Here is a 25,213-nt window from a genome sequence, read left to right as displayed (position 1 = left end):
TATTCTTCTGTTGTTGTTGTTCCCCGCCTCTTCCCTTTTAGGCCAAAGAACCGGTTTCACCACAACCGATTGAAAACGCGCATGTCTTGCTCTACTTGGGAGATTCTGTAACTACAGATCACATATCCCCTGCTGGGAGCATTGCAAGGAGCAGTGCTGCTGCTAAGTATCTGACCAGCAAAGGGTAAGGACTTTTCATATTGAGCAGCTCTAATTATATCAGAGGACTGCTTCGTATGCCAAATAATGGCTCAGCACTGCCATTTCCTTTATAAATGCCTGTCTGCATAAAGTGGAGGTTCTGCATGGATAAGCAGAATAGTAACTGTTACTGGTGTTTATAAGTAATCCCCTGTCTTGCAATCCCAGTGATCACCTTGCTTGCAGCCTCTGTCTGAGGTTACAACAAACAGCTGAGACATACGCTTAACGAACTCATTCTCATAGCTGTCGTTACAGGGACGTCTGCTGCCAAATGCATGCCAAAGCAAAAATAACTCACTAATTTACAAATCAGGTGACTGATCTTCTGTTAATGTTAGTTAACAGGTTAGTTAGAGTTTAGCTGCTGTTACTAACTAACCTCAGTTAGAGGTTAGTTGCTGTTACTGTCATGGGCCTCAAGAACAGTCAGATAGATCCACAGAACAGATCAGAAGCTCTAGAAACATATATAGTTTAAAAAAAATGAAGCCCGGTTTTATAAATGTATGTGATCGGTGCTCTAACTTACCTCTGCATCAGGGAGCATCCTGCAGCGGTAGTGGGTGCCTTTCGCCTCTGATGAAATTCTGAAAAGACGCAGAACACGATGCAGTGCTGAGCTATTCAGTGTCACACCTCTGCGGAGTATTTTGGAAATTATATTGTTGTATTATATTGCAAAGGTGTATTATTATCAGTACAGTATCAGTGAAGCGTGACAAAATCATAGCCTGTGGTGTGGACTCTTCTTTCGAACTATTGCATTCAGTCTGAGTGAGTAGTATTACAAAAAAGAAAGAATTAATAGGCCTTTAATCCCAGGATGGTTGTTTGATTTACGAGTAAAGCTCTTTTGGTACAATGCTTGTTAATAAATATGCTGGCAGAGGTAAGAGGAGATTAGTAAACAGGTTTGTTTCCTAGAACAGTCCCCCCATAATTCTTCTGTAAGTACCATACTGCTCATAGCACTTTATAATGAAGTCATAGAAAATGAATTTAAAATCGCAGCTTTCCTCGTGAATAATCTAGTAACGACTTACACATTTTGTTCATGATTTATAACAATTATATTTGTTGGATGAATAGTTCTTTACATCTTGCACTGAAAACTTAGAGATGCTGCAATAATTATTATAAAAAACATGATATTGTTTTAAACCAGATGATCTTTAAAATAACTGATTTCCTTTTAAATATTCTTTTTATTCTAGGCTCACACCTCGTGAATTCAACTCTTACGGAGCTCGAAGAGGTAATGATGCTGTGATGACAAGAGGTACCTTTGCAAATATCAAGCTTCTGAATAAGTTCATAGGAAAACCAGCTCCTAAAACAATTCACTTCCCATCAGGACAAACGGTAAAAATATATTTGTTTGCATATATTTGTCTGAAATTGTGATGCGGATTTAGAACTCACTCAAACTATTTCACTTTGTTATTCCACAGCTAGATGTGTTTGAAGCAGCGGAGTTATACCAGAAAGAAGGCACCCCTGTAATTATTCTAGCAGGAAAGAAGTATGGACTGGGCAGCTCAAGAGACTGGGCTGCAAAAGGGCCTTTTTTACTGGTACTGCTGGTTTGTTTGGTTTTGGGGTGTGTTTTTGTTTTTTCTGGAAATACCTAAAAAAACATTGTTTAGTTTTGGGCATGAATGTGTTTAGAAACTGTCCTCAATCTTGAATATAATACCACATTTTGTTTTTAAAGACTTCTCAATAGTCTTTTTGCTAGAATCTTCATAGAAGAGAGTCACTAAGGATAAATCTGAATTTTCTAATTATGTAACTTACCATCTTAGAGTCCAGACTGTGAGATGAATTAGACATCTATCTGGTGCTGACCTCTGGTCTCTGTGAAATATTAAGTGTCTCGCTACTGGAGACTAATTTCCACTGATATTCAGAATATATTCTGAGTCAGCCATTTGTTCATGTGGAATAACGGAAGCAACTACATTTGGTCTGGGATTTTCTGCCTGCTAACTACAGCATGGTCACTGTCTGTTATAAAACTTCATTTCATACCCTGTGGGCCTACTCTGGCTTACTTGCTTTCATCTAGCTGTGAAGCTGTAAAGCTAAAAGATGCTGCCTCCTTACTGACAGGACTCATACAAAGCGCTCTCTTTACTCTTCAGTTCAAATAGCAAGATTTTGCACATAGTCCGTATGTGAAGCTTACTTTTGCATTTCTCTCTAACTGACTGCTATACTGAAATAGCGAATCACTTGTATTTTTGCAGGGTGTTAGAGCTGTCCTAGCTGAAAGCTATGAGAAGGTTCATAAAAGTCAGTTGATTGGAATTGGCATAGCTCCACTTCAGTTTCTTCCTGGGGAAAATCCAAGTACTTTGGGTCTCACTGGCAGAGAGCAATTTTCTATATTGTTTCCTCCAGAGCTGTCGCCCGGAATGACTTTGGATATTAAGGTATCTTTGCAATATTTTTTAAATTTCTCTGTTGAATGTACTGATGATTGAAAGCACAGAAAGAAAAGTTAATTTTGATGACTGAAAGCAGGAAAAAAAAAACAAAACAAACCTTAATTCTCTTTGAAAGTAAGCTTATAGTCTTACCTGAAGTTTGTCATGGCTGTTCAAGTTTCCCAAAGTATATATATATACACATGGTCCTTCTACACAACTTTTTATGCAACCTGAAATTCTTTATTTTTCTTTTGGGCATTGTTCCCCCCCGCCATGGGCACTGTATTAGGGTAGAATTGAGTCTCGTCTCTCGTTCAGGCTCTTAAAGACAAGGGTGCGACAATTTGAGAGAGGCTTCAGCTTTCCATTCTGTGTAAAGGAACCGTATGCCCATAATGACACGCTTTGTGCCATCTTAGGGAAATGGCGCTTTCTCTCTTATTGATAGGTACATAGTGTGCTCCAGCTGGATTTAAACTGTGCAGGAAAATAAGCCTTCATTCTGTTCCCAGCAGTGTCTGGGATCTGCAGTGGCAGATAAGTGGGTTGAATTTGCTTGTGTTCAACAACACTGGGGGCTAGAATGTTAACTGCGAAATAAGCAAGGGGAAGCGAAAGCAAAACTCTTAATTGGTCTCTCTTTCTTACTTTTGTTTTGAAGACAAGCACTGGAAAAGTATTCAGCGTGATTGCCTTGTTTGAAAACGATATGGAGATAACTTTATACAAATCTGGTGGAAGTCTAAACTTTGTGGCTCGAAGATTCTTATAGTAGCTACTGACTATATGGGTACCTTGCATAACTGGTAATTCTGAAAATGCCTTGTGTGAACCCAGGAATCTGTACTGTGGAACTGCAAACAGTCCTAGTGTGCTCAAAGTTACTTCGTCCATGGATGTAAAAGATTGTGAATCATTGTAACTGCAACGAGATCCTTCCTGATTTTAAATAATATTCTAATGGTGCTATTAAACATTGCTAAAATCAACATGTGTATTGTGGCAGAAAGCTGTAAGTATGGAGGGGATGTTTTATCAGACCATTTTGTAAATAAACTATGCGAAATCTGAAACTGATTGTGCTGAAGATTATTATGTAAGAAGATTTTCTGCAGTTGTTTCCACTCAGTTTTTGCACCTGTAAATCTGTGTACTGCTGTTCGATGGTTTAAGGGTAGCAGATGGTATGGAATGTTAAAGGCCAAACAGAATTTTTTTTTTTTTTTTTTTTTTTTTTGCATCCAGAGCTTAAAACAGATATTCAGTTTTGAATTTCTTGCTCTTTAGGTTATGGGCTGAACAAGAAGCAGTCCACATGAGGCCCATGGTATCCTGTATCACAGATCATGGCTTTCTTACCTTTATTATGGGATTGTATTTCATCTGGATCCAGATTTAAAACTGCTCATGCTATGAAATATTGTGTGCTTAGAAGTACAGAAGACAGCTCTGCATTTAAAAAAATGCTCGCAGTTATTTTGTTCGTGCAGGTTAAGTGTAGCACCCCAGCTTTTTGGTGAGCTGCAGTGTCCTTCAGTTGAAGTTTGCTATATCTACTTCAAGGGATGCAGTTTGTCATTTATGACATCGGGTTTTACTGTCCTGTCTGTGATATCATTAGACAAAGTACCTCCCCTTAGTATTTTAACCTTTAAAATTTAAAAAAGCATTTATTAGGATTGTTTAAATTCCTCTGCTTTAAATATGACCTATGTCTGATAAGTTATAGTTACTTGTCAAATGTTAAATAGCCGAGGTAGCCAATACTGCCTTTTAATGCTTTCTACTATGCTGTTAGTTTACAGCTCTTCCAAACAAGCATCAGATTCCCCTGCTGAAGATCCCAGAATACAGAACAAATCTGGCTCTTACACCATTGCAACTCCCATAAATTTAATTGTCAGCACATCAACAGTAAAAACCCTGTTCTGTATTTAATATTAGCAGAAGATGTGCAGTTTCTGCGAAAGTGCTTGTTTTACCACTTACCTAAGCATTGATAGCTTCTAATCTGTGCGAGTCTTCAGCTTCAAGATGCTATTTCTGTGCTCCTGTATCTTGAAAAGCTTTATAATACCACTTCCAGTTTACATAGAAATTAATTTCTTTTGGAGAGCAAAACTGCAATAACTTGCCTATAAATTGTCAAGATTTTCTTTAAGATTTTTTTTTTGCTCTTGATAAACATTGTCTTAAATATCAAAACTTTCAAGAGGACTATATTAGCTTTACTACGTGTGCTTTCAATTTATAACCAGACACTAAGCTAGTTGACATGCAAACTAACAGATGCACCATTTAAATATTTAAATAGTATGTTTCTGACATTCCATTAAAAAAAAAAAAATTAAAAAACCCTGGTGTAATTATATCATTAAAATATATTAATTTTTGACAGTTCAAATGCCAAATTAATTTGAATTCACTTACATAACTTTGATACACCTTTTTGATTTTATTGGACAAAGTTCCCTAAAGTTCAAAATTCTGTATAATCTGTTTTTACATTTCACTAGTTTTGCTGTGGTTTTCTTTTAGTCAAGATAAAAACCATTCTGGTGACTCCTACCACTGATAGGGGTGATAAATCCATGCATTTTTGAGTACTATATTCAACTGAATGCTGAATGAGTTTGTTCTGTGGTAAACTTTTGCTAATTTTATCCAGAGTTACTGAGCAGATCTTATTTCTTGTACAACAGTGTCTAATAGGATTTTTTTTTTTTTTCCCCAGCTCAAAGGTATATTCTTGATTTAGTTCAAAAGAATGCATGTTTATGATTGGGGAGCAAATAGGAATTTAGTGCTGGCACATAATGATGCCTCCTGCAGACGATAGAAATACAACCACAAGCCTATTTAGAACTTGTGTAACTGCTAATGCTTGAATGGAACACAGCCTCCCACCCTCTCTAGGGCAGTAACATGCTTGTTGCTTCAGAAGGAGCCAGTGATCCAAGCCATGCCAAGGTAAACCAGTACTGCGACGTGCCATGTCAAGGGATGGGACTTACCCGCAAGCTGTCACTAATAAAGCTTGTCATCTCTTAAGAGACGTGATGGGTTTCATTACCATAGCAACCACTTTAATTCTGCTGCACTCCTATGTCTTAAAATCAGTGAAAGACAGCTTTTGGGCTGTGCCTTGGCACAGGTGCTGTTCAACTTTAGGCTCCTGCTATTGTTGCTGCGGTGGGCCCAGCCCTAAATCTGCAGAAGCCAGCAGCATCTCTGTGAGTTGTGCAGACTGACTCCTGCCCTTAAGATCCGAACGCCTGAAGTGTAGTGGGTGCTGCGAGGAGCAGCGCTGCTTATGTACCCATCCCCTGCCGCTCATGTGGTAGCAAACTGCTGGTGAAGGTAACACTCGCCCGATTATCCACGGCAGCGTGCCTGTCCCCTCTCCTTCGTGCAGCAGGGAACGTTGTAAAGCCCAGTTCAAGAACCCAGTGGCAGAGGGAGGACATTTAACTTTGGACACACTGCTAGGATCCTATGAGCTTTAGATTGGTGAGAGTGACGTCTGCTTTCTGGCAGTGGTGGGATACGGTACAGGCAGAGGACTGCTGTGATCACACAGAGAAAACGTTCAATTAGACCTCTTTCTAGTATCTTAAAGCATAGGAGGAAATGTACCTTTTTGAAGAAGTGACTTGGTGTGTTAGATGTCTTTAACCTAGAATTCTCTCTGGTTTGATTCAGGGGAAGAGTCTGTTCCGATTTTTCTGAATGTTCTCTCTCCTAGCGCCCCTCTTCCTCCCTCCCCCTCCCAAACTACAAAGCTTTGGGGTAGTGTTGATGTTTATACATTTTACACCTAAGTATAAGGACAAGAAACTATGTATATTAATCATATTTAAGCAACTGCAAATCAATGTCTGCTGTTTAAAGCCAACAGAACAGTGTAAGTTTTAAGTTCAGCAAGTATTGTATAGATATATCTTAAGTTCAATTGATGACAATTGTGCATAAAATGTTACTGATGCTGTAAATTATTTTTAATAAAGAAAATTGTATCACAGTTTTTGTATGTTACTGTTTATTTTGAATAGGTAGTATGGAATATACTTAAAATGGTACTGTAAGTATGCATGAAAGGGAGGGGTGAATAAGGAAAAGGGTATAATTACGCATGTTTTGTTTTCTCCTTAGGAGTGTCTCACATGCGGGCTTCCAAAGCATATTTAGTTGGTGTAGAAAGAGGTTTTCTGCGTTAGCTGAGCTCCAGCTATTAGTCTGGATATTATAACTATATCAAATGCTTTTTGAAGAACCTATTTTTTTTTTCTTCAGGAAAAAGTCTAATTTAGAATCTAGATCAAATCCTGTATTAAAGCAAGCTGTTGACCAGCCTTACAGTTATGGCACATAGAGCTCACAGCTATGACGAGATCTGCAAAAGTGATTTGGGGGTGTCTGACACTGACCCACCTCTGACGACTCACTTTCAGAAGAGGCATTAGACTTGTATCCAAGACAGAGATGCTAAATTATTCAAGTCTTTTCTTTCTTACAGATAATGATAAGAGAGCTGAAGTACAACCTTAGTCCTGTGTGTTGCCTCACAACAGAGGCAATACTGGGCAGGCAGGAGAAGCACGGAAGTCTGTAGGTCTTACCTCTTGGCGCTACTGTCTGGAAACTAAGGCAAGACTAATGAGGTACAGATCTGCAAAATGCGTTGTAACTTTGTTTGCAGAGAGAATGAGTATATTCTGATTTTTCTGTAAGCTGCTATGTATCTTAAAGTCATAAGCATAGCAAGAATGCTTTCCTGCTACGTAGCTTTTGTTCCAGTGAGCTAAACCTTCAGTCAGCCTCAGAAATTGGCAGAGGGAACTCTAAATGTTTTCTGGAGCTCTTTTATTCTTGAAAAAACTTACTTGTGTGATTTCTGGGGGGCTGGCAGGGGGGAGAGTGAAGTAGGTAAAAATATTTATTACTTGGTCAATCCCTTTGTTTAGTAACATCTGTTCTGGAATTGGGGGGAAAAAATCCAAGGAACTTCTATTTGTTTCTCAGGGAAATAGTTTCCCTTTTCTAGATTCCATATTGGATTAAAATAATGTTTTCAATTTGATGTCCTTAGTGTTACAGATAACACTGACATATTGGGACAGAGGATTCTTAATAACTCGTTTCCTTAAAACCAAGATTCTTTTTTTTTTTTTTTAAACTTCAGTTAGCCTTTCCTAAATCCTTTTTTCCTTAGATTCCTAATTTCATCATCGTGGGACCTCAACTATTGCAAAAGATGACTTTTTTTTTTTTTTTTAAATCAGGAATTTCAGAAGAGATTTATATATTGATCTTGAAAATTAGTATGTGTGGGGGCCCGAGGTTTGTAATTATTTTGATTAAGTCTAAAATTCTCCAGGGCTGGACAAGCGTTCCCAGTCTGAACTCTGGTACAGTCTAAAGGAAGTCCTGAGAAAGATGCCTCAGGTTTGTTAATAGGTAAATGACCTTCAGTCCGAACAGCTGATAAAGTTTTTGGTCTTGTGTGCTGATAAAAGGATTTAAACAAAATACTCAAATGTAAATCTCTATTTCTACTGATAGTAGTGGGAGCACTTTTTTTTAAAGTGTTTTCCCTTTCTGCCAGGAAGTTGTATGTTTCCTCGCCTCCCATGCTGTCTGAAAACAAACACCAGTAAAGCGGCGCATTGCTTAGAGCGCAGCCACCAGGCGAGCAGGGGGGCTTTGCCCGGTCTCTGCCCGGGGCGCCCTTCCCGCGGGCCCGGGCCGGCCGCCAGCCAGCGCTAACCGGGCCGCGCCGCCCCCTTCCCCGCAGGGAGGCCTCCGGCCCCGCCGCCCGCGGGAGGGGAGGGCCGCACCAGGCTCGGGACCCGCCGGGGAGGCTCCTGCGCAGGTGCCGGGGGCGGCGGGTGCCGCGGGGCGCGGGCAGCCGCTCGGAGGGCTCGGCGGCGGGAGCGGGGCGCCGGCGGCCCCGGCAGCGGGGGACAGAGGCAGGGCCCGGCCCGCTCTCCCGCCAGGGACCCGCGCCCGGCACCGTGCGGTGTTTCGGCCGAGAAGGGCGCTGGCGGGCAGGGCCCCGCAGACGGGCGCCCCCCGGGCCGGAGAGGGGCGGGCGCCGCTCCCCCGGGTCCAAGGGTTGCTGCGTGCGGCAGGGGGAGGCCGGGGCGCGGCGCGGCGCTGCCAGCGGCCGGGACCCGGGGCGGGCGAGAGACGGAGCCAGCGTCTGTAGGTTGGTTCTCCGTTTCTTCACGCAGGAATGCCGTGGGCGGGCAGAAAGCTCACGTCTGCTTTAACATTAAGGTCTACTAAAGTATTTCTTGTCTTTGGCAGACGTGAATTCAGAACTTCCTGGGCAGGGATTCAGCAGCTCTGTTCCTTAGGAAATCGTTCCTCGTTAGCAACGTACCAGGTTAGGCTGCTGCTGGAAATCGGCGAATACGAATACCCCTCGTTAATAAGCTTTTCACGTCTACTTGTTCTGAACAGATTGAGTGCATCTCTCTAGAAGTCTTTCTTGCGGGGGGGGGCTACCGACTAAGTAGCTGAGAAGAAACCATGATGTAAGAAACCTGGACTGGCTTAGTAGGTTTTCTTTGCTCGTTTAATAAATGCAGGTGATTCCTCTCCAGCATCCGAATGCATTTTGATGCAGTAATTACTGCTTCTGATGTCAGAATACAGGTAAGATCATGCAGCTTCTCTTTTTCTCCTAGAGACACGATGTCTTCTGGAAACGACTCTCAGCCCCAGACATTCACCAAACCAGCATTTGGTGAAAAAGAAGCGACTGAATTGGTTGACAGGGTGTTTGGACTAAAGGTGTCTTGGCTCAGGCCACTCCCCAGCTATGATGATCAGAACTTCCACGTGCGTGTCTCAAGAAACAAAGGCGCGGCTGAAGGTGCTGATGAGTATGTCCTCAAAATCACCAATTCGGAAGACAGCCGGGAGCCTGACCTCATTGAAGCGCAGACCCAGGCCATGATGTTTCTCAGCGCTGAAGGCTTTCCTTCAGCTACTCCTTACCTTACAAAAGATGGTAACATAATGTCCCTGGAGTCAGGAGGTGAGCAATTACAAGCACCTTTACTGCCCTACTGTCACCCTTAGCTTGGCAGTAGCTTGCTATATGGCATGCCACATATATACTAAAGTAAAACTCTAGGCTTCTTTTTAAACACGAGGGGATATCTATCAGGCGACCTGTGTGTCCAGCCATAACGGTCCAAAGTTAAAATACCAGAAGCAAAGCAAGTCAAAGAGAGTAATAATTAACTATGAAAACACTTGGGAAATAACTTCAGTATAATGAATTGGAGAAAACATTGATCTGACCTGTCCATGCACAAGAAAAGGGAAAAAAAGCCCCATTGACTAAATGATGTTACGAATTATTTGCCCACAGAATGGTGTAAAATACAGTTCTAGCGCATCTGTGATGCCAGAACAAATGGCTTTAATAGCACTTGGAAGAAAAAGTGTGTTGACGTTTTGCTTTTATTTTCACTGTAACTTCCATACCAAAGCTGGGATTCCTGAGACCTTCTGTTCTGCTGCAAAACGGTGTAAGTGGGTGTCTGCGGGCACTGGAGGAAACCTGCTGTGTGCAGAGTCAGTTCCAAGCACAAGGACTAGAAGTCCAGCATAGATTGCGAGTGTGTTAAGGTTTGCACATCGTACAACATTCTGGTAAATCACATCTTTGAATGAAATCTGTTTTATCAGCTACATCTGATTCTAATGACTTCTACACTGGGATAAACCTTTTTTGCCTCTTGCGTGAACTAGTACTGACTAGCGTATATTGAAGCCACCGACTGCGTCTCTCTCTGCTTGCTAGGTACTGGACCTGGGAACAAAAAGTACATGGTCAGACTGCTGACTTACCTGCCAGGTACGCCTGTAGCAAAAATTGCTACAAATACTCAGCTTTTCTATGAGATCGGTAAGCTAGCTGCCCGTTTGGATAAAGCTCTCTCAGAGGTGAGTTTTTGTTGCTCCAGCCTCACAGACTTCTTTCTCAATTAATTTCTCCTCTGTATTTCTTCTTGTGCTGCCTGTCTGCTTTCCTGATCTGCAAAATTCAAGTTGGTGAATGCAGATGTCAGTTTAACTCATCTTTCAGGTGCCAGTCTCCAAGCTGGCTGTTACTAAAGCATTTCCCTAAGTAGCGTGACCGGTTGGTGCTTATGACATGGTATTGGCGATCCTTTTGCAATGCGGTTTTGTACCGTGAACAGGGAGATAAGGATTTCTTTTTACTTCTGCAAAACTCACCTGTTTGGTGTTTCAAACCTGGCGCATAAGGAGAGTGAACCCTAGGCTGCCCAAATTAGAAGCATGTAAAGCTTGTTTTAAGGCATTTTTGCGTAGTGCATATCAGGCACAGCTGGCTGATCTATTCTTCTGAATTCACTTTGACTTGCTCTCCTCCTCCTGGTCATTAGAACTGTGACCATTTAACATTGGTAGCAGTTGGTTCCTTCTCTACAATGCCAGCTGTGCCAATGAAGAGAGATTTGTGACACTTCTCTCAGTTGTACCACTTCAAGTCAAATAATCTTAATGCAAAGTAAGTTCTTTCTTTACTCAGTAATTATACAGGATAATAAAGCTGATAAATCAGCCAGTAATTAAGTTTGATACATGAAAAAACTCTTGCATTATTTATTGCCTTTCATTAACCTTTCCTTCTCATGTTCTGGCTACTGGCTTCAGACAATTATGAAATGTGAATTGCCAGCTTTACTAACCACATTCTGAAATTACAAGAGCATTTTTCAATTGGGAAAGATAATTTACTGTTGCCTTCTAACACTGTGGTCACGCTCCTATAATGCGATTAAAACAATTCATATAGACCAGCTAGTCTCAAGATATGCCTGTGACTCGTTCTGCCAAGGAGGGAAGAGTTGATGAGAAAGCAAATTTTGATGGAAAAAGCTCTTTATGCCCTTAACATATGGATTAGCATCTACCAAGGTTTGTCATTTAAAAGAAAGAAAATTACAATCATTACTGTCAAAACTCCAAAGTATCATTGACACTAAAAATAATACCTAAAGTATTAAGTTTTCTGATGACAGACCAGAAAATGTAGCCTGTCTTTTCTACCCAGTTAATTTACTTTGTCAACTTGATAGCAAAGCAATGTGCCGTGCTCTGTTTTGTGCACAAAATAGTATTCCACCGCTTTCTCTGTTGGTGTCTCCTTTTGCTTGGATGTGCCTCACATCCTCTAAATGGAAATCAGTTAAGTTTATTATTTATAAGTGAAGTGACTGTCTATGGCTTTACAGGAACAAGGGCTCATGCCTTTTATTACCCTTCACACACCTGGTAACCCATTTATAGCTTGCTGGGATATCTGATTTGTGCAGAGTGCAGTGGTTGCTTACCAGATGACATTCTTCCTACCAATGTGGTGCTTTATACAGCATTAGGGATCCTGCATTGTGATTTTTGGTTTAGGCTTGATCTTGTTCCTGACTTTTTCATACACGGTTCCAGTTTTGACTATCATTTAGCTATCTTTAAGAGCCTTAATTACAAGCATGGGTTTCTTTTTAAGAGGAAGCCAGCTACTCTAGTGGGAAGGGTTTTTTTATTTGCCCTATGCTCAGATAGAATCTGGCCCACAAGCCACCTTAATAAGCATTAGAGGATTCAAGGATAAGAGTGGTATGCAGCGGGAGAGGTGCTTTTCCTCCCTGAATGTCACTTTCCAAACCACCTTTTTCATTTGCTAGTGAAAGAGAGGTTAGGGACCTTGTTGTGTAAAATATTTAGGGTACCTGGATGTACAAAGGCAAATTTTCATAAGAATAAAGCTAATAAAGCTCTGTCCAGTATCTCCAGAAAGTACTTCTGTCCTCAGGATTTTTCATGTACCGGCTGATCCTAAGGCTCGTTCCCAGAAGCTGCCACCTTTAAACGCACAGAGTGTGCCTGTTACCAGCACGCTGGCAGGTTTTGTGTCTCTTCTGCTCTGACAGCTTTCTGTAGCACCAGCTGCGCAATCCGGCCTCTGCCAGCATGGGATTCTGGCCTTGGCAGGGCCTCAAAGTCGCTACATAATGGCACATTACAGAAAGTCAATATCAATTTTAAATGTATTTAAGTGGTGAATGACTTAATATAATCTTTGTACCTAAAGAATGGGGGAAAAAACATTCAGGTTGTGTGTAGATATGAAGGTGCTTGCCTTAATCATTCTTCAGGTTATTCTTTTACTTGTTGATATAAAGCAATAGTCAAAGTCATGGTGCTTTTCAGTGAGTCTCATTAGAAACCTGTTAAAAGTTAACAGGGGCTTTGAATCAAGCCCTTTAATCATAAAACCAGGATTTTTTACTTACGGCCTATTTTATCTCGTGCTTTTTCCAAAGAAATTCCATCATCCATCAGCAAAAAGTCTGCATCGAGGTCAGTTCATTTGGAACCTGGCAAATGTTCCTCTTCTAGATCGGTACATTTATGCCTTGGGCCAGAACAAATATCGTGAAGTTGTGGAACAAGTTATTGAGCAGTTTAAAGGGAAAGTAATACCCAAGCTAAGCAGTTTTCGAGCCTGTGAGTATTTTATTCTCATTGTAATTATGTTGAACTGAGACACTGAAATTTCTTACAGGAGTTTGGGTCTGTGGAGAAGGCAAAAAAAAGCAAAACAGTAAGTCTCCTTTATCCCTAGCTAGACGTGTGCAAATATTGTGCTGAAAGAACGCAGCACAGAATAAGCCAGGAGGAATGCACTATCCAGAGTCAGGTTTGGTTCCTGATTTTTCTGATGAGTTTGCTTCCAGTTAAGGTGATGATTTTCACATGGAGTACAGTACTTCCTTTCATAAAGGCCCAAATAGCTATTTAATAATATTTTTGGAATTCAACTCACGTTGATGGTAATTTGACAATTTGATAATTTGAAAACTACTGTTCTGTGTTTGAAAAACATGTGGCATATCACAGGTAGTACCAGACCAGAATAAGATCTCGTAAGGCTCCCTTTATCAATTGCTGTCTGGTCACAGGTCAGTGGAATGGAGGTTCCTAGGACGCAGTAGGGCCGTGAAAGGCAACACTTGATGCTGAGGTGGACTAGTACGGTTTTGTCGTTGAGTGTTAGTTTGAGTCTCTATGCATCTTTTCAAAGCTGTTTTGCTGAGAAATGGGGAAAAAAAGTTAGATTCTGCTGTTCAATAATTATTAAATACTGTTTATGTTTCTTCTGTGTGTAGGTATCAATCATGGAGATCTTAATGACCACAATATTTTAGTAGAATCCAGTTCTGCTTCCCTGGAGAATCCTCAGTACAGAGTGTCTGGCATCCTGGATTTTAGCGACATGAGTTATGGGTATTATGTGTTTGAAGTTGCAATAGCTATCATGTACATGATGATTGAGAGCCCAGATCCTCTGAGCGTCGGAGGGCATGTTCTGGCAGGGTTTGAAAGTGTCCTGCCACTCACAGAGGAGGAGAAAGGTGCCCTCTTTCTCCTGGTGAGCGGGAGGTTTTCTCAGTCCCTTGTCATAGCAGCCCACACAGCTCTGCAGTACCCAGAGAATAAGGAGTACCTCATGATCACAGCCAAAACCGGATGGAAACACTTAATGAAAATGTTTGAGGTGGGCCAAGAAGCTGTAGAGAAGACGTGGTTTGAGACTGCCAAAGCGTACAGGAACCACGCACCTGCCGAGTAGATGGATGGCTGCTGAGGTACTTGCAGGCTGACACCTGGCTCTGTGGCAATAAAGGCGGCGCTGCCTGCGCTGGAGCGCGTCCACCGCCGTGTGTGCGCCGGCAGGGGCGGGGCACCACCCGGGCCGAGGGTCGGGCTCTCCCCCGAGAGGCGCTGGTCGCTGCCCTCGCTTCAGCGGGGCCGGCGCCCCTCCTCACAGCGCCAAGGGGGCGGGGCGGGGCGGGGGAGGGCTGGGCCAGCCCTTGCGCCGCGCGGGCGGCAGCTACGGCGGCCGCGCGGGGGAGCCGTTAGTGCGGGGCGCCCGGGCCCGGCCCCAGCGCCGCCCGGGTAGCCGTTGCGTCGGCCGCGCGGAGAACCGTTGGGGCGGCCGTCACGGCGGCGGGAGCCGCTGCGCGCGCTGGCCCTCCGGGCGGGAGCGCCAGCTCCGCCCGTGGCGGTAGGGGGAAGGGAGCCCCGGCCCCGCCCCAGTCCGGCAGGCGGCACCGCGCAGGCGCGGCGGCCATTTCCGACGCAGCGGTGAAGGTTTGGGCGCGGCCGTAGCGCCCGGTTCTTCCCCGCCGGCCGGGACTCGCTCGCCCTCTCCGGCGTGCCGCCAGTGAGTGCGGGCGGGCGGGCGGGCTGGGGCGAGCGGGGCGTCAGGTACGCGCTGCGGGGGGCGGCGGCGAGGCCCTCGCCTTCCGCCGCGGCGAGGATGACTCTGCAGTGCGGCCGCGGCGGGGGCGCTGGGCCGGGCGCGGCTGCAGCGCCCTCTGGGACTCGCGGCGGGCGGCGGGGCGGTGGGTGCCGGTTAACGCGCCTTGTGGTGTCTTGCAGGCCCGCTTCTTTCCCGCCCGCGGCGCGTCCCCGGCACGATGGTGAGTGGCAGCTGCGGGCCGGGTCCGCCTCTCCCGGGGCTTTGCTGCGCCGCGGGTCGCGTCGAGTCGCGGCCCGGTCCGCCGGCGGCGCGGGCGGGTCGGCTGCAGCGTGTGGCGCGGCGACGGGCGGTCACGCTGCAGAGCGGCCGTGGTCAGCCCCTGCGGGGCCGGGGGCGTGGGCACAGCCGCGTCCGTGGGCCAGGCCCGCGTGTGTCATGGTGGTGGCGTTACTGACGCGCCGTGGTGCCAAACCGAGGTCGCTAAGCGGTTGGTATTTTTACGTGCGGCTCGGAGCTAATTTTAGAATGTTGCTTTCTGACAAGAGAACGATGATATTTAACGAGCTATTGCTTTTTACAGTCTCGAAGATATGACTCCAGAACTACCATATTTTCTCCAGAAGGTATTTTTTAACCCCACACTTTCAAGTAAACTCTGACTGTTCTATCCAGCTTCTCAAAACTAAATAACAAACTACTCGTACAAAGGTCGGTTGTTTATAGCATGTTTCCATCCATATACGAGTTGCAAAAACCATATATAGCTGCTAGAAGTAGCGCCCAATTCTGTAAGGAGACCAAGGGTCCGAAGTGAAGACATCCAAATTCATTCTAATTCAATCAATAATGAGACTGTGCCTCGTTAGTGAGTAATACCACCTGCCACATTTCTGAAATTACTTGAGCTAATCTTCACCATTCATCTTTTGTTTGAGTATGGATGGATTTTGTTACTGTTCCCCCCTCCCCCCAAGAACACATAATACCTCACTGGTACAATCACACCTCTCCTTGTTATTCTTACACATGCCGAAACAAGTACGTACAAGCCATGCTTTCTTATTTCTTAGTTGGGATGGACTCAAAGTATAGTATCAAATATTTTCTTTGATTATTGAAAATCTATTTTGGCTCATTCTACTGCAGCAGAGAGTTATGTGGATTTTTTTTTTCTTTTGTAAAAGAGGTTTTTTTCCACACTGGCAATGCCCTCTATTACCTTATCAGATTTGTGGATTTTCCTTCTCTGACTCCTTCCTCCTTTTCAACCAATTAATTCACTATCAACTGGTAATAGACTGGAGTACTAAGACTAGGTTGTACAATGAGCGTCTGTCAGATTCTTGCAAATTTAAGTCACCTTGCGTACTCGGACTTGTTCAGTGTTACTTTTTTGATATTACTACAATTTAAATCCTTTCCTAGGTCGCTTGTACCAGGTTGAATATGCAATGGAAGCAATTGGACATGCAGGTACTTGCTTGGGAATTCTAGCAAATGATGGTGTTTTGCTAGCAGCAGAGAGACGCAACATCCACAAGCTTCTCGATGAAGTGTTTTTCTCGGAGAAAATATACAAGCTTAACGAGTAAGTTGAAATGATGATCAGATGTCCAGTGATGTTATCAGTAACAAAACACTACTGTTATTCAGACATTTTAGAACTGAACCTCGTTTTATTTTATTTGAAGTGTTAGTATTCTTTATGTTCAGTGTTTTAAACGGGTGTGACTATTTTGTCATTGTTTGCTTCAGTAGTTCTCCTTCTAAAGTAGAAGCATCACTTGTTTTTTTTAATCTCTAGGAGACTTTTCTAGGTGGAATAGCCTCTTTGTTGGTACCTCCCCATACAAGGTAATGTTATTGCAGCACTTCAGAAAATTAGGATTTCTCAGTTTTACGAAATACCATTTGGGGGGGGCAGAATAAAGAATGCACGCAAAAATCACCATGCTGTTTCAGCTCAGCATCCTCTTCTAAGTCTTTGTTTTTCTTTAATGATTCAAAGAGAACAAGATCATTAGGTAAAACATGCCTTAGGTTTCTTTGCCACAACTGTAGCAGAAATGATACCTCTCCCTGTTACGACTTCCTTTTTGGCTCTCTGGAAGTTAAATTTGTGGTGTCAGAGCAAAGAGCGTTACGGATTATGCTCTCTTGCCTATAAGGGAGGTAGTGCTTCATCATTGCCAGAAGGTGCACACGAAACACAAATAGTTTTCATCCCGTCAGCTTCCCATTCTTGAAAGCAGCTAGAACCGTAGGAGGTACTGGATTTTCAAGGAGGCTGTGTAACAGTGCACTGGAGTAGTCGCCTAGGCCAGCCCTTCCATCTTCTGAAAAAGTCTGAAGTTCACTTGGAAAAAATAACCTGGATTATTTTTCTTGAATCCTTTCTGTGTAGTGAAAGCTTTGTAGCAATATCAGATTGGGCAAAAGAGATCTTAAATTAGAGCTAACGAAACAAGGGCGTGAAGCGCTTGTTTTTCTTGTGATCAAATCCAGATTGCTAAGTTTCAGTTACACAAATGCAGCGTGTCAGCCAGCAACTTCCACTGAAGGCCTGTCACATCTATACGGCTCCTTCAATATTCTGGTGTCAGGTGGCCTCCTGATAGGCACTGCTACGTAGCTAATGGCTCTTGGGAAGATATCTGGGACTTAATCACCTTTGGCATGATCCTCTTCTCAGAACCATACATATAACTAACCCGTTTACTTCTTGCTGTCCACCTCTGCTCTTACAAAATTGTTACATAATAATCTTGATGTACCCTAAAGGCAGGCGCTGATGAACGTGTTTTGTGTGGCAGCTACATAGTTTTGATCAGAAAAGCCCAACAGTAGGTGTTGTGCTTGAACCGCTATGTGAAGATGTGACTATTTGTTGGAGATTGAGAGGAATTGAGTTAATTTGTATGCTTGTATTGCAGGGATATGGCTTGCAGTGTTGCAGGAATAACTTCGGACGCCAATGTCCTAACAAATGAACTGAGACTGATTGCGCAGAGGTAGGTCTGCTGATAGTTAACATGGTTTTACTTGCCTGTGCTGTCAGATTGAATTCTGTTCATGTATTAAATCAACATGAATGTGCATTTAGTAGAGCAGAAGTAGATTGCTTGAAATAAAACAGCTAGATCAAAGAGGCTCTAACGTAAGAACTTGTTTCTTGTTAAATGTGGTACAGGATACTGTCAGCAAAACAAGTTTTGAAAACTTTTTTTTTCTCTTTCGTATTAGGTATTTGTTACAATATCAAGAGCCGATTCCTTGTGAACAACTGGTAACAGCCCTGTGTGATATCAAGCAGGCTTATACACAGTTTGGAGGTAATGAAGTGTGATGAACCGTTGTGCTTTTAAATGTCTGAAGAATGATTCTGTTACATAATTTGAAGCATCTGAGTCTCTGGATAGTTCTACTAAATTCTTCTGTAACAAGTTATATCGAGAAAAACAATAGCCAAATTTGAGAGGAATGGGTAGTCATGGTTACTGTTTTGCTACTGAAGGTGCTACCTTTTAGTGATTGAGAAAATGGTGGCTGAGATTCCAGCCCCTTGCATAGAATGCTTTGAGTGCTCTTGGATTTAGTGAATGCCTTCAAAAGACCAGCAGGGAATTGTTTGATATGTAACCTTTCAACGTTTTGGGCCCATCCAGCATAATGGCACAATGACTCACAAATAAGGCTCTATGTAGGGGTATCAATATTGTACCGTTAAAAAGTAGTATTTCTGTGGATCAAGCGACATGTTAGAAAATGATGTTGTAAGTAGTGTTCCTTAGTACATGAACTGATGATTATGGTATTTTACATATACGTAGTGTGAAAGAATGGTCCTTTTATGTACCTGGCTTTTGACACTGTTAAGTTATATGCTTTAACAGCTAGGCTACATTAAGTTTTGATTTAAAGTCCCGAGATGATAAATTACAATTTGTGGAGACAGAAATGAGCTGCTCTTAGGGTTAAACCAAATAAACCTCTGCTGCCCCCCCCCCCCCCCCCCATGACTTGGAAAGAAATGCTGGCGTGCTTATCTCAAGCAACAGAAGTACAGAACGGTCTGTTAAATCCCAGTTCACAGCAATAGATTTGAAAAAGGAAATCAAAGAAAATAATTGTCACTCATGACCAATCTTGTTACTAAATTTAGATTGCTAATAGCCTTCTTTTCAACAGGAAAACGTCCTTTTGGTGTTTCGTTGCTGTATATTGGCTGGGATAAGCATTATGGATTTCAGCTGTATCAAAGTGATCCTAGTGGAAATTATGGAGGGTGGAAAGCTACATGCATTGGGAATAATAGTGCTGTAAGTTCCGATTTTTTTCTTAAAAAGTCAAGTAAAAAAAAAAAAGTGTAAATTGCACTGTACTAATTAAACTGAGTTGTTGATTACTAGTGCAGAGCAGAAATGGGTAACTGTAGAAACACTGCTGTTACTCATGTATGGATATTATCTGGCAAAAAGCAACTGTTTGGTTGGTTGCCCAAAGATACCATTTTTATTTCTGTGAAATTTATAGGCAGCTGTGTCAATGCTAAAGCAAGACTACAGAGAAGGAGAAATGACCTTAAAGACTGCACTCGCATTAGCCATTAAGGTTCTAAACAAAACCATGGATGTTAGCAAACTCTCTGCAGAGAAAGGTAAGCAGTTCACTAATATGGGATAACACCCTTTGCTTAAAAAAAGAAAACATAGTGAATGTATGTACACTAGATGTGGTTTATTGGATTTTTAGTTGTCATGTGAAAAATGTTTTTAGAAGATGCAGCAGCTCTCAGCCTTAACCTTTCTAAGAGGCATGCAGTAGCTTAGTTGGGGACGATCCACCTTGGTCAGCTCCAGGGGCTGGACCACAGTTCAGGGATCGTAGGCCGCATTGGTGCAGCAGCAGAAATGGGTATGTGTCTGGTAGAAGAATCGCTGGAGAGGTATTAACGCGCTTGTATTGAGGTATTAACGCTGCTTGAGGTATTAACGCTGCTGCAGAAGAGGACTGCTGCTGCCTGGCTTGCCCGTCAGGCTTTGTAGAGGCAGGACAAGAGCCTTCTGCTTCATTGTCAGTTGTAACCACAAATCTTAACCTTCTGATGATTGCTCTGTCTGAAGGACAAAATGTAACGCCGCTGTCTGTTCCATATGTTTCAGTTGAAATTGCAACACTGACAAGAGAGAACGGAAAGACAGTAATAAGGGTTCTGAAGCAAAAGGAGGTGGAACAGTTGATAAAACAACATGAGGAGGAGGAAGCAAAAGCTGAACGTGAAAAGAAGGAAAAAGAACAAAAAGAGAAGGATAAATAGAATATGAAATCAAGTGTTCTGTAGATAATATAGGACCTGCTTCAGTAAAAGATAATCTCAATTTTGTTTCATAGAAGCCTACAAATACGCCATGGAGGACCCAGAATTACTTTTGATGAACCAGGTCCTTAATAATAATTCAGATAATTAGTTTACTGCTCCTTACATTGACCAATAATTGCTTTCTTGAACACTGTCTTTCTTTCATCTTCTATTTTTTATTATGGAATAAAATTTAAGAAGAATAGTGATGGGTGTCTTTATTTTCTCAGTAATGCCTGGATATGCACAATCTTGAGGGATTTAATTGCTTTAAACCATTAAAACAAGGTATATGCTAGTTGGTAAAGAACAAATATGGTGTTAGAATTGTTAGAATTTTGTGTGTACGTGTGGGTTTTCCTTTTAAAGTAGTGAAAAAGGGCTCTTGAGTTTGAAAAATCATTTCACAAATACAGAATTAAAGTGTGCTGGCATGCCAAGTTTTAATTTTGGCCTATTTTATAACAGGCTATGTCAAACTGATGTCCTTGCAAGCAGCAGTGTTTTAAACATGCCCTGTAGCAAATGTGTTCAGTTTATCATAGCCTTTCATGAGTGCATGTGTTTTCTAAAAAATTAATCATATAACACTAGCTATATTCACACAAACTAGAAAGACATTTTACAAAGGCCATATGAAAATGTTAAACGATCTTGTCAAAATGCAAATAGGTAAATAAAATAGTGCATGATTTTTAGGCCATGTTGACTATTTTACATTTTATCCTCAAAGGGAATTGAAATGTTTTATATTCTTTAGTTCAGTGTTGCTCATACTTGCCCAGAGAATTCGTTTCCCTTCTCTGGCAGACAACAGTCTAGAAAACTAACCAGTTAACCACTTGAAAAATCAAAATATTTGCGCATGAATTAGAAGTGACAATAATTTTTGTTCATACTCTCCCTATACTGGATGCAAAATAATATGATTTTCAGATTAACAAAAATCTCTTCTAGTTCTGAAAAAAAAATGATCTGGAGTTAATAGAGGAGATGGAAACAAGTTACTGAAAATTATTTTGCACCTTTTCAGTTATCAAAAGCAAACTGAAAAGCTTACTTGAGTGACGTGCTTAAATGAGAGGCTTTACCTGCTGAATTTCAAACTGTGACAGTGGTGATCCAGCCCCTTTGTGCCAACCCTGGATTGTGTCTACTTTGTGGGGGTTTTAGGGGTTTTCTGTTGTTTTTTGTTTTAACACCCCAAAGGATATCTGGTGGTTACAGAATTTAATATGATCATTTAAAGAAACGGAGTGAATCCACACAGTGTGTTATTTTTTTTTATGTATCCCAGACATTTTTGACTGATAAAATGTGCTTTGTCAACATAGCCAGAAATTACCCTTAGTCTCAACAAAACCCATTTTTGAGCTCATTGCTGTGCAATTCACCGTTGAGAACAGAGGAGGGAATCTGACTTAAGGTGTCTGTGCTGCAGCTTGCGTAGATGTACTGCACTCACTGTGGAAACCTCTGTACCTCTGAGAGCAGCGTGGGGTGGCACGGGTTCTGTGCAGGCTGCAGGACCTGCTTGTTAATTTTCTAAGTCTCGGTGCAGGCCGATTGCTTTAGTCTTTTGTACTGAACTTAGGCGGTACTTTGTTAGTATTCAAATTTTATAGCTAATAATAGTTATACTGAGTTTTATTTGCACCTTGTGCAACAGTAGATCTTCCAAATAATAACATAAGAATGATATTTCGTGTAACAAGTCCTGAATAGTTGGAGACAACATGCAATGGGTAAGATTTAATCTCCATTATAAAGGGTTGTATAAAATACCTCAAGCTCCATTTTTATGTTGAAAATTCAGTGCTCAATCATCTTATTTTTTGATACCATGAATGCAATATATCAGCATCTGTTGCAGATTTCTAGATCACTGATGATGGTTGGAATATGCCCTAAAAGCAGCAATGCCAAAATGGAGTTTTTTCAACTTCTCAAAGATCACTTGAAACAAAACGCAATAGACTCCAGCAATGCTTTCTGTCTTCTAGGAAACCATTAAGAGCATCTGAGTCTAGTTTCATAAATGTATATAAATCACACAAGGTAATTTGTTTAGTGTACTAGTATAGAAGTATTATTAGATAACTTAGGATGTATATTTATTAAAATATTTTTCCTTAAACGCTTCTGTTTCTAACAAAGAGGGCATAACAAATATATTTGCATCTTTGTTTAAAGAATTGCCAACAGCATTTCTTTGCCAAACACTGCCATCATTTGCTAGTAAAGGAGAACTTTTTTAGATACTGTAATAATCAAAAGTTGGAATGATTTAAATAATTTTCTCATCTGTACTCCATTATGTATTGAAGCATTGTGATAAGTTGTGTAGTTACACTACATTTTAAAAGATCTATTTATTTAAAGGTTTTGTTTACCCAAAGTAAAAGCATTGTCAAATAGTTTACGAGTATAATCTCTGAACAGTAATTACCAATTTAATTTAAAACCCACCATCTCTTTTGAGTGCCATTAATAGCTGATTGTGAGATGAGCCTCAGTACTGCCTCGGAATAGGCAAGTAACTCCAGCGGGCGCTCACATCCAAGATGTACAGTAGAGTTCTGCTTAACTACATTTAATTTCTGATTCCTTTCTGCATTTGAACCTAGGACAGTAAGCAGATGCTGGATATCTTTTATTGACTAGAATCCTCCTGGGACACCCTTACATTAATGCAAGTTCCTTACCTGTTTTTCCTGGAAATACAGCAGCGTTTGACTGCGTAGGCCTAGTGTGTTGATTCTGGCTTTGTGTGTTTAAAAAAAAAAAAAAATCACCACTATCTGTGCCTTTTCTGGGAGTGGTTTGGGGATAAGTCGTAAGAACAGAAAAATGATTTTGGCGATACGTTTGAGTTGTCTTTGCTAATCAAAATGATCTTCCTGTTCTTTGTATGTTTTTTTGGTGTGTGTAGTGTTTACGTAGAGTTTACAGTGTATTACATAAGTATGTGAAATATTTAGCTATTGCTGTGGATTAAATGTTATTTTAATACCAGAACTTCATGTGGTGCTGTGGAAGGTGACAGATTTTTCAAATTAGGTAAAAGTATTTACTTGAAACTGTTTGCATAATATGACGTTAGTAAACTTAAAGACTGGATAGTTTATATCTCACTTGAGTGCATGATAGAACTTGTTAGGGCAAGTATTCACAAATAGATTGCCCTAATAAATTGTAATGTGTTTTGTTATTCTAAGTAGTTTAAGAGATAATGAAACTACTGCTGCTCCAGTAATACCTGTGCTGTCTCTTGCATCTGTCAGTGTTTAAAAAAAGGAGTTAGCTTGTTTTCTAGAGGACTGTATTCTGTTCCAATAAAGTCAAATTAACTTCTAAGACTGCTTCTTATGTGACTTACTGTATTGTGCACTGGAAGACAGAAGATTCCTTTACATGTACTTCCCTATTCATCCAAATATTTTACTTGTCAGAGTTATAAAGGCACCCAAATTAAGATGATAAACAAAGGACTTTTTGTGTTAAATTTGACTGCTGCTTCTGTTTTGTTCTGGATTCCTAAGGTAATTATGTATTCTTTCTGGTCATAATCTTAAAGTTAGGGACAATACTGCTCCACTCTGTTGTGAGAACGAATATACTAGTGATTACAAGGCATTCAAATTAATGGTTTGAGAGGCCACAGAACTGTATGTGATACATAGATAATATAGCTAGGTGTATACAAGACATCCAAGTCCAAGAAGTTAATGCACTCAGGTACTTCATACATGAGAGAAATGATGTAGCTTCCGACTAGATGAGATTCTAGGGCTTACTAAAATCTTTCATCTTCTTTAAAGAATATTTTCCATTACAGTTTTTCTGTAGTAAAAGTTGTCCTCGTTTTAAAGTTTTAATTGCAGTTATTTCTATTACAAGATGAAAAACCACTAAAATAACTTGATCTGAGAGTACCCTTCTGGTTATATAGCTCTTGTCTTTAATCTGGAGAAAATTCACAAAAAAATTTTTAGAATATGTCTGATTTTACAAAGAGAACTGAGCAGCTTGCTGTTTTTATCTGTGATTAATTTGGCATTTGGCTTTCCAGTTAAAGTACTCTTCAGTGCACAGTAAAAGCTGCCATCAGCCAATTTACTGGAGATCCTCAGAACATACTTTAGTGGGGACCTTCAGATGTCAGCTCCTGCTGAGAAGGACCCTTTGAAAGACAGCAGATATTACTCATGTAATTGTTTAGGTTTTCACTTAATGATAAACTTAACATGCTGCTGTTAGTATTAACATTTTGCTTCAAGTTCAAAGCAGCAGGAAAAATGGCTTCTTATTTATAACTGCTGTTTTCTAAAACATTAATAATACAACATAATTAATGTGTGCCAGATGATGCTACATAAAATATTTAGCAAAATGTTGGGCATGTAACCGAGACAGTTTAATCTTTTTATTATCTTACAGCATCTGTTTTGCTTAGCTAGGACCCAGCTGCAAACAAATTCATAGTTATGTAATAAAACCAGTTTGCTGTGTCCTGCACATTCGAGTGGCAACTATATTTATCACGGTTAACTAGACATCATGGCTCTAAAATGCATTTACTGCAATGCATATACGCTGCTAACAGAAACACAGATTTTACGTGATAACCTTACGTTAGGAACAGCAGGTGCAGTGCAGTGGTGGACCAGTTGTCATCAAAAACTACATATTTGCAATTTCAGTAGAAACACTGCCCAGTAGTTTTCGGAGCACTCAGACAATATTAGAACTCCAGTATATCACAAAAGAATAAAATAGGGAGTTTTGTGCCATGCTTTGGGCTAAAATACATTTTTATTTACTCTAAGATCTTGGGTTGACCACTGCATACACACCGAGCATTTCAAAATAAGAGTCATAGGCTGCATCCTTTAACACATATATATT

General features: G+C 41.3%; 3 protein-coding genes across 13 annotated transcripts in view; all 3 read left to right on the top strand.

Annotated features, from left to right (window-relative positions):
* Positions 1-6,657, top strand: part of IREB2 (iron responsive element binding protein 2) — a 28,010-nt gene extending 21,353 nt beyond the window's left edge. For 5 of the 6 annotated variants that reach the window (XM_087743052.1, XM_087743053.1, XM_087743054.1 and 2 more), the window contains 5 exons: positions 42-184; positions 1,419-1,566; positions 1,656-1,778; positions 2,454-2,639; positions 3,298-6,657. In XM_087743052.1, coding sequence (XP_087599178.1) covers positions 42-184; positions 1,419-1,566; positions 1,656-1,778; positions 2,454-2,639; positions 3,298-3,408 — 711 coding nt within the window. In that variant the 3' untranslated portion in view covers positions 3,409-6,657. The remainder of the gene's footprint in view (positions 1-41; positions 185-1,418; positions 1,567-1,655; positions 1,779-2,453; positions 2,640-3,297) is intronic. The other variant, XR_015701210.1, reaches the window with a different exon arrangement.
* A 495-nt stretch (positions 6,658-7,152) lies between these two features.
* Positions 7,153-16,420, top strand: HYKK (hydroxylysine kinase). The gene is made up of 8 exons (XM_087743067.1): positions 7,153-7,297; positions 9,329-9,681; positions 10,456-10,598; positions 13,004-13,187; positions 13,850-14,329; positions 15,126-15,166; positions 15,527-15,569; positions 16,372-16,420. Exons 1-5 carry the CDS (start codon positions 7,293-7,295, stop codon positions 14,311-14,313), a joined length of 1,149 nt encoding a protein of 382 aa, XP_087599193.1. The 5' UTR covers positions 7,153-7,292; the 3' UTR covers positions 14,314-14,329; positions 15,126-15,166; positions 15,527-15,569; positions 16,372-16,420.
* PSMA4 (proteasome 20S subunit alpha 4) lies at positions 14,562-20,510 on the top strand. Of its 6 annotated transcripts, none has more exons than XM_087743075.1 (9): positions 14,807-14,907; positions 15,126-15,166; positions 15,527-15,569; positions 16,372-16,534; positions 17,880-17,957; positions 18,190-18,278; positions 19,135-19,265; positions 19,480-19,603; positions 20,109-20,510. In XM_087743075.1, exons 2-9 carry the CDS (start codon positions 15,164-15,166, stop codon positions 20,261-20,263), a joined length of 786 nt encoding a protein of 261 aa, XP_087599201.1. In that variant the 5' UTR covers positions 14,807-14,907; positions 15,126-15,163; the 3' UTR covers positions 20,264-20,510. The 6 variants fall into 6 exon arrangements, with proteins under 6 accessions (XP_087599205.1, XP_087599201.1, XP_087599203.1 ...); XM_087743077.1 differs by having other exon boundaries at positions 14,851-14,951; XM_087743079.1 differs by lacking the exon at positions 15,126-15,166 and having other exon boundaries at positions 14,562-14,907.
* The last annotated feature ends 4,703 nt before the right edge of the window (positions 20,511-25,213 follow it).

This window comes from Nipponia nippon, unplaced genomic scaffold, assembly GCF_047370975.1.
Source record: "Nipponia nippon isolate SJK-2023a ecotype South Korea unplaced genomic scaffold, ASM4737097v1 scaffold_9, whole genome shotgun sequence".
In the NCBI taxonomy this organism is placed as follows: Eukaryota; Metazoa; Chordata; class Aves; order Pelecaniformes; family Threskiornithidae; genus Nipponia; species Nipponia nippon.
Note: the sequence above shows the minus strand (reverse complement) of the source record. Positions and strands in the feature narration are given on the sequence as shown.

What these genes read in the sequence shown, in the direction of transcription:
- HYKK (XM_087743067.1), top strand. An exon ending in AATGTCCCTGGAGTCAGGAG is followed by an intron (nt 9,682 to 10,455) that starts GTGAGCAATTAC and finishes TCTGCTTGCTAG; the next exon opens with GTACTGGACCTGGGAACAAA. An exon ending in GCTAAGCAGTTTTCGAGCCT is followed by an intron (nt 13,188 to 13,849) that starts GTGAGTATTTTA and finishes TTCTGTGTGTAG; the next exon opens with GTATCAATCATGGAGATCTT.
- PSMA4 (XM_087743074.1), top strand. Translation starts at nt 15,382, where the DNA reads ATGGTGGTGGCGTTACTGACGCGCCGTGGTGCCAAACCGAGGTCGCTA. An exon ending in CAAACCGAGGTCGCTAAGCG is followed by an intron (nt 15,434 to 16,371) that starts GTTGGTATTTTT and finishes ATCCTTTCCTAG; the next exon opens with GTCGCTTGTACCAGGTTGAA. An exon ending in GGCTTATACACAGTTTGGAG is followed by an intron (nt 18,279 to 19,134) that starts GTAATGAAGTGT and finishes TCTTTTCAACAG; the next exon opens with GAAAACGTCCTTTTGGTGTT.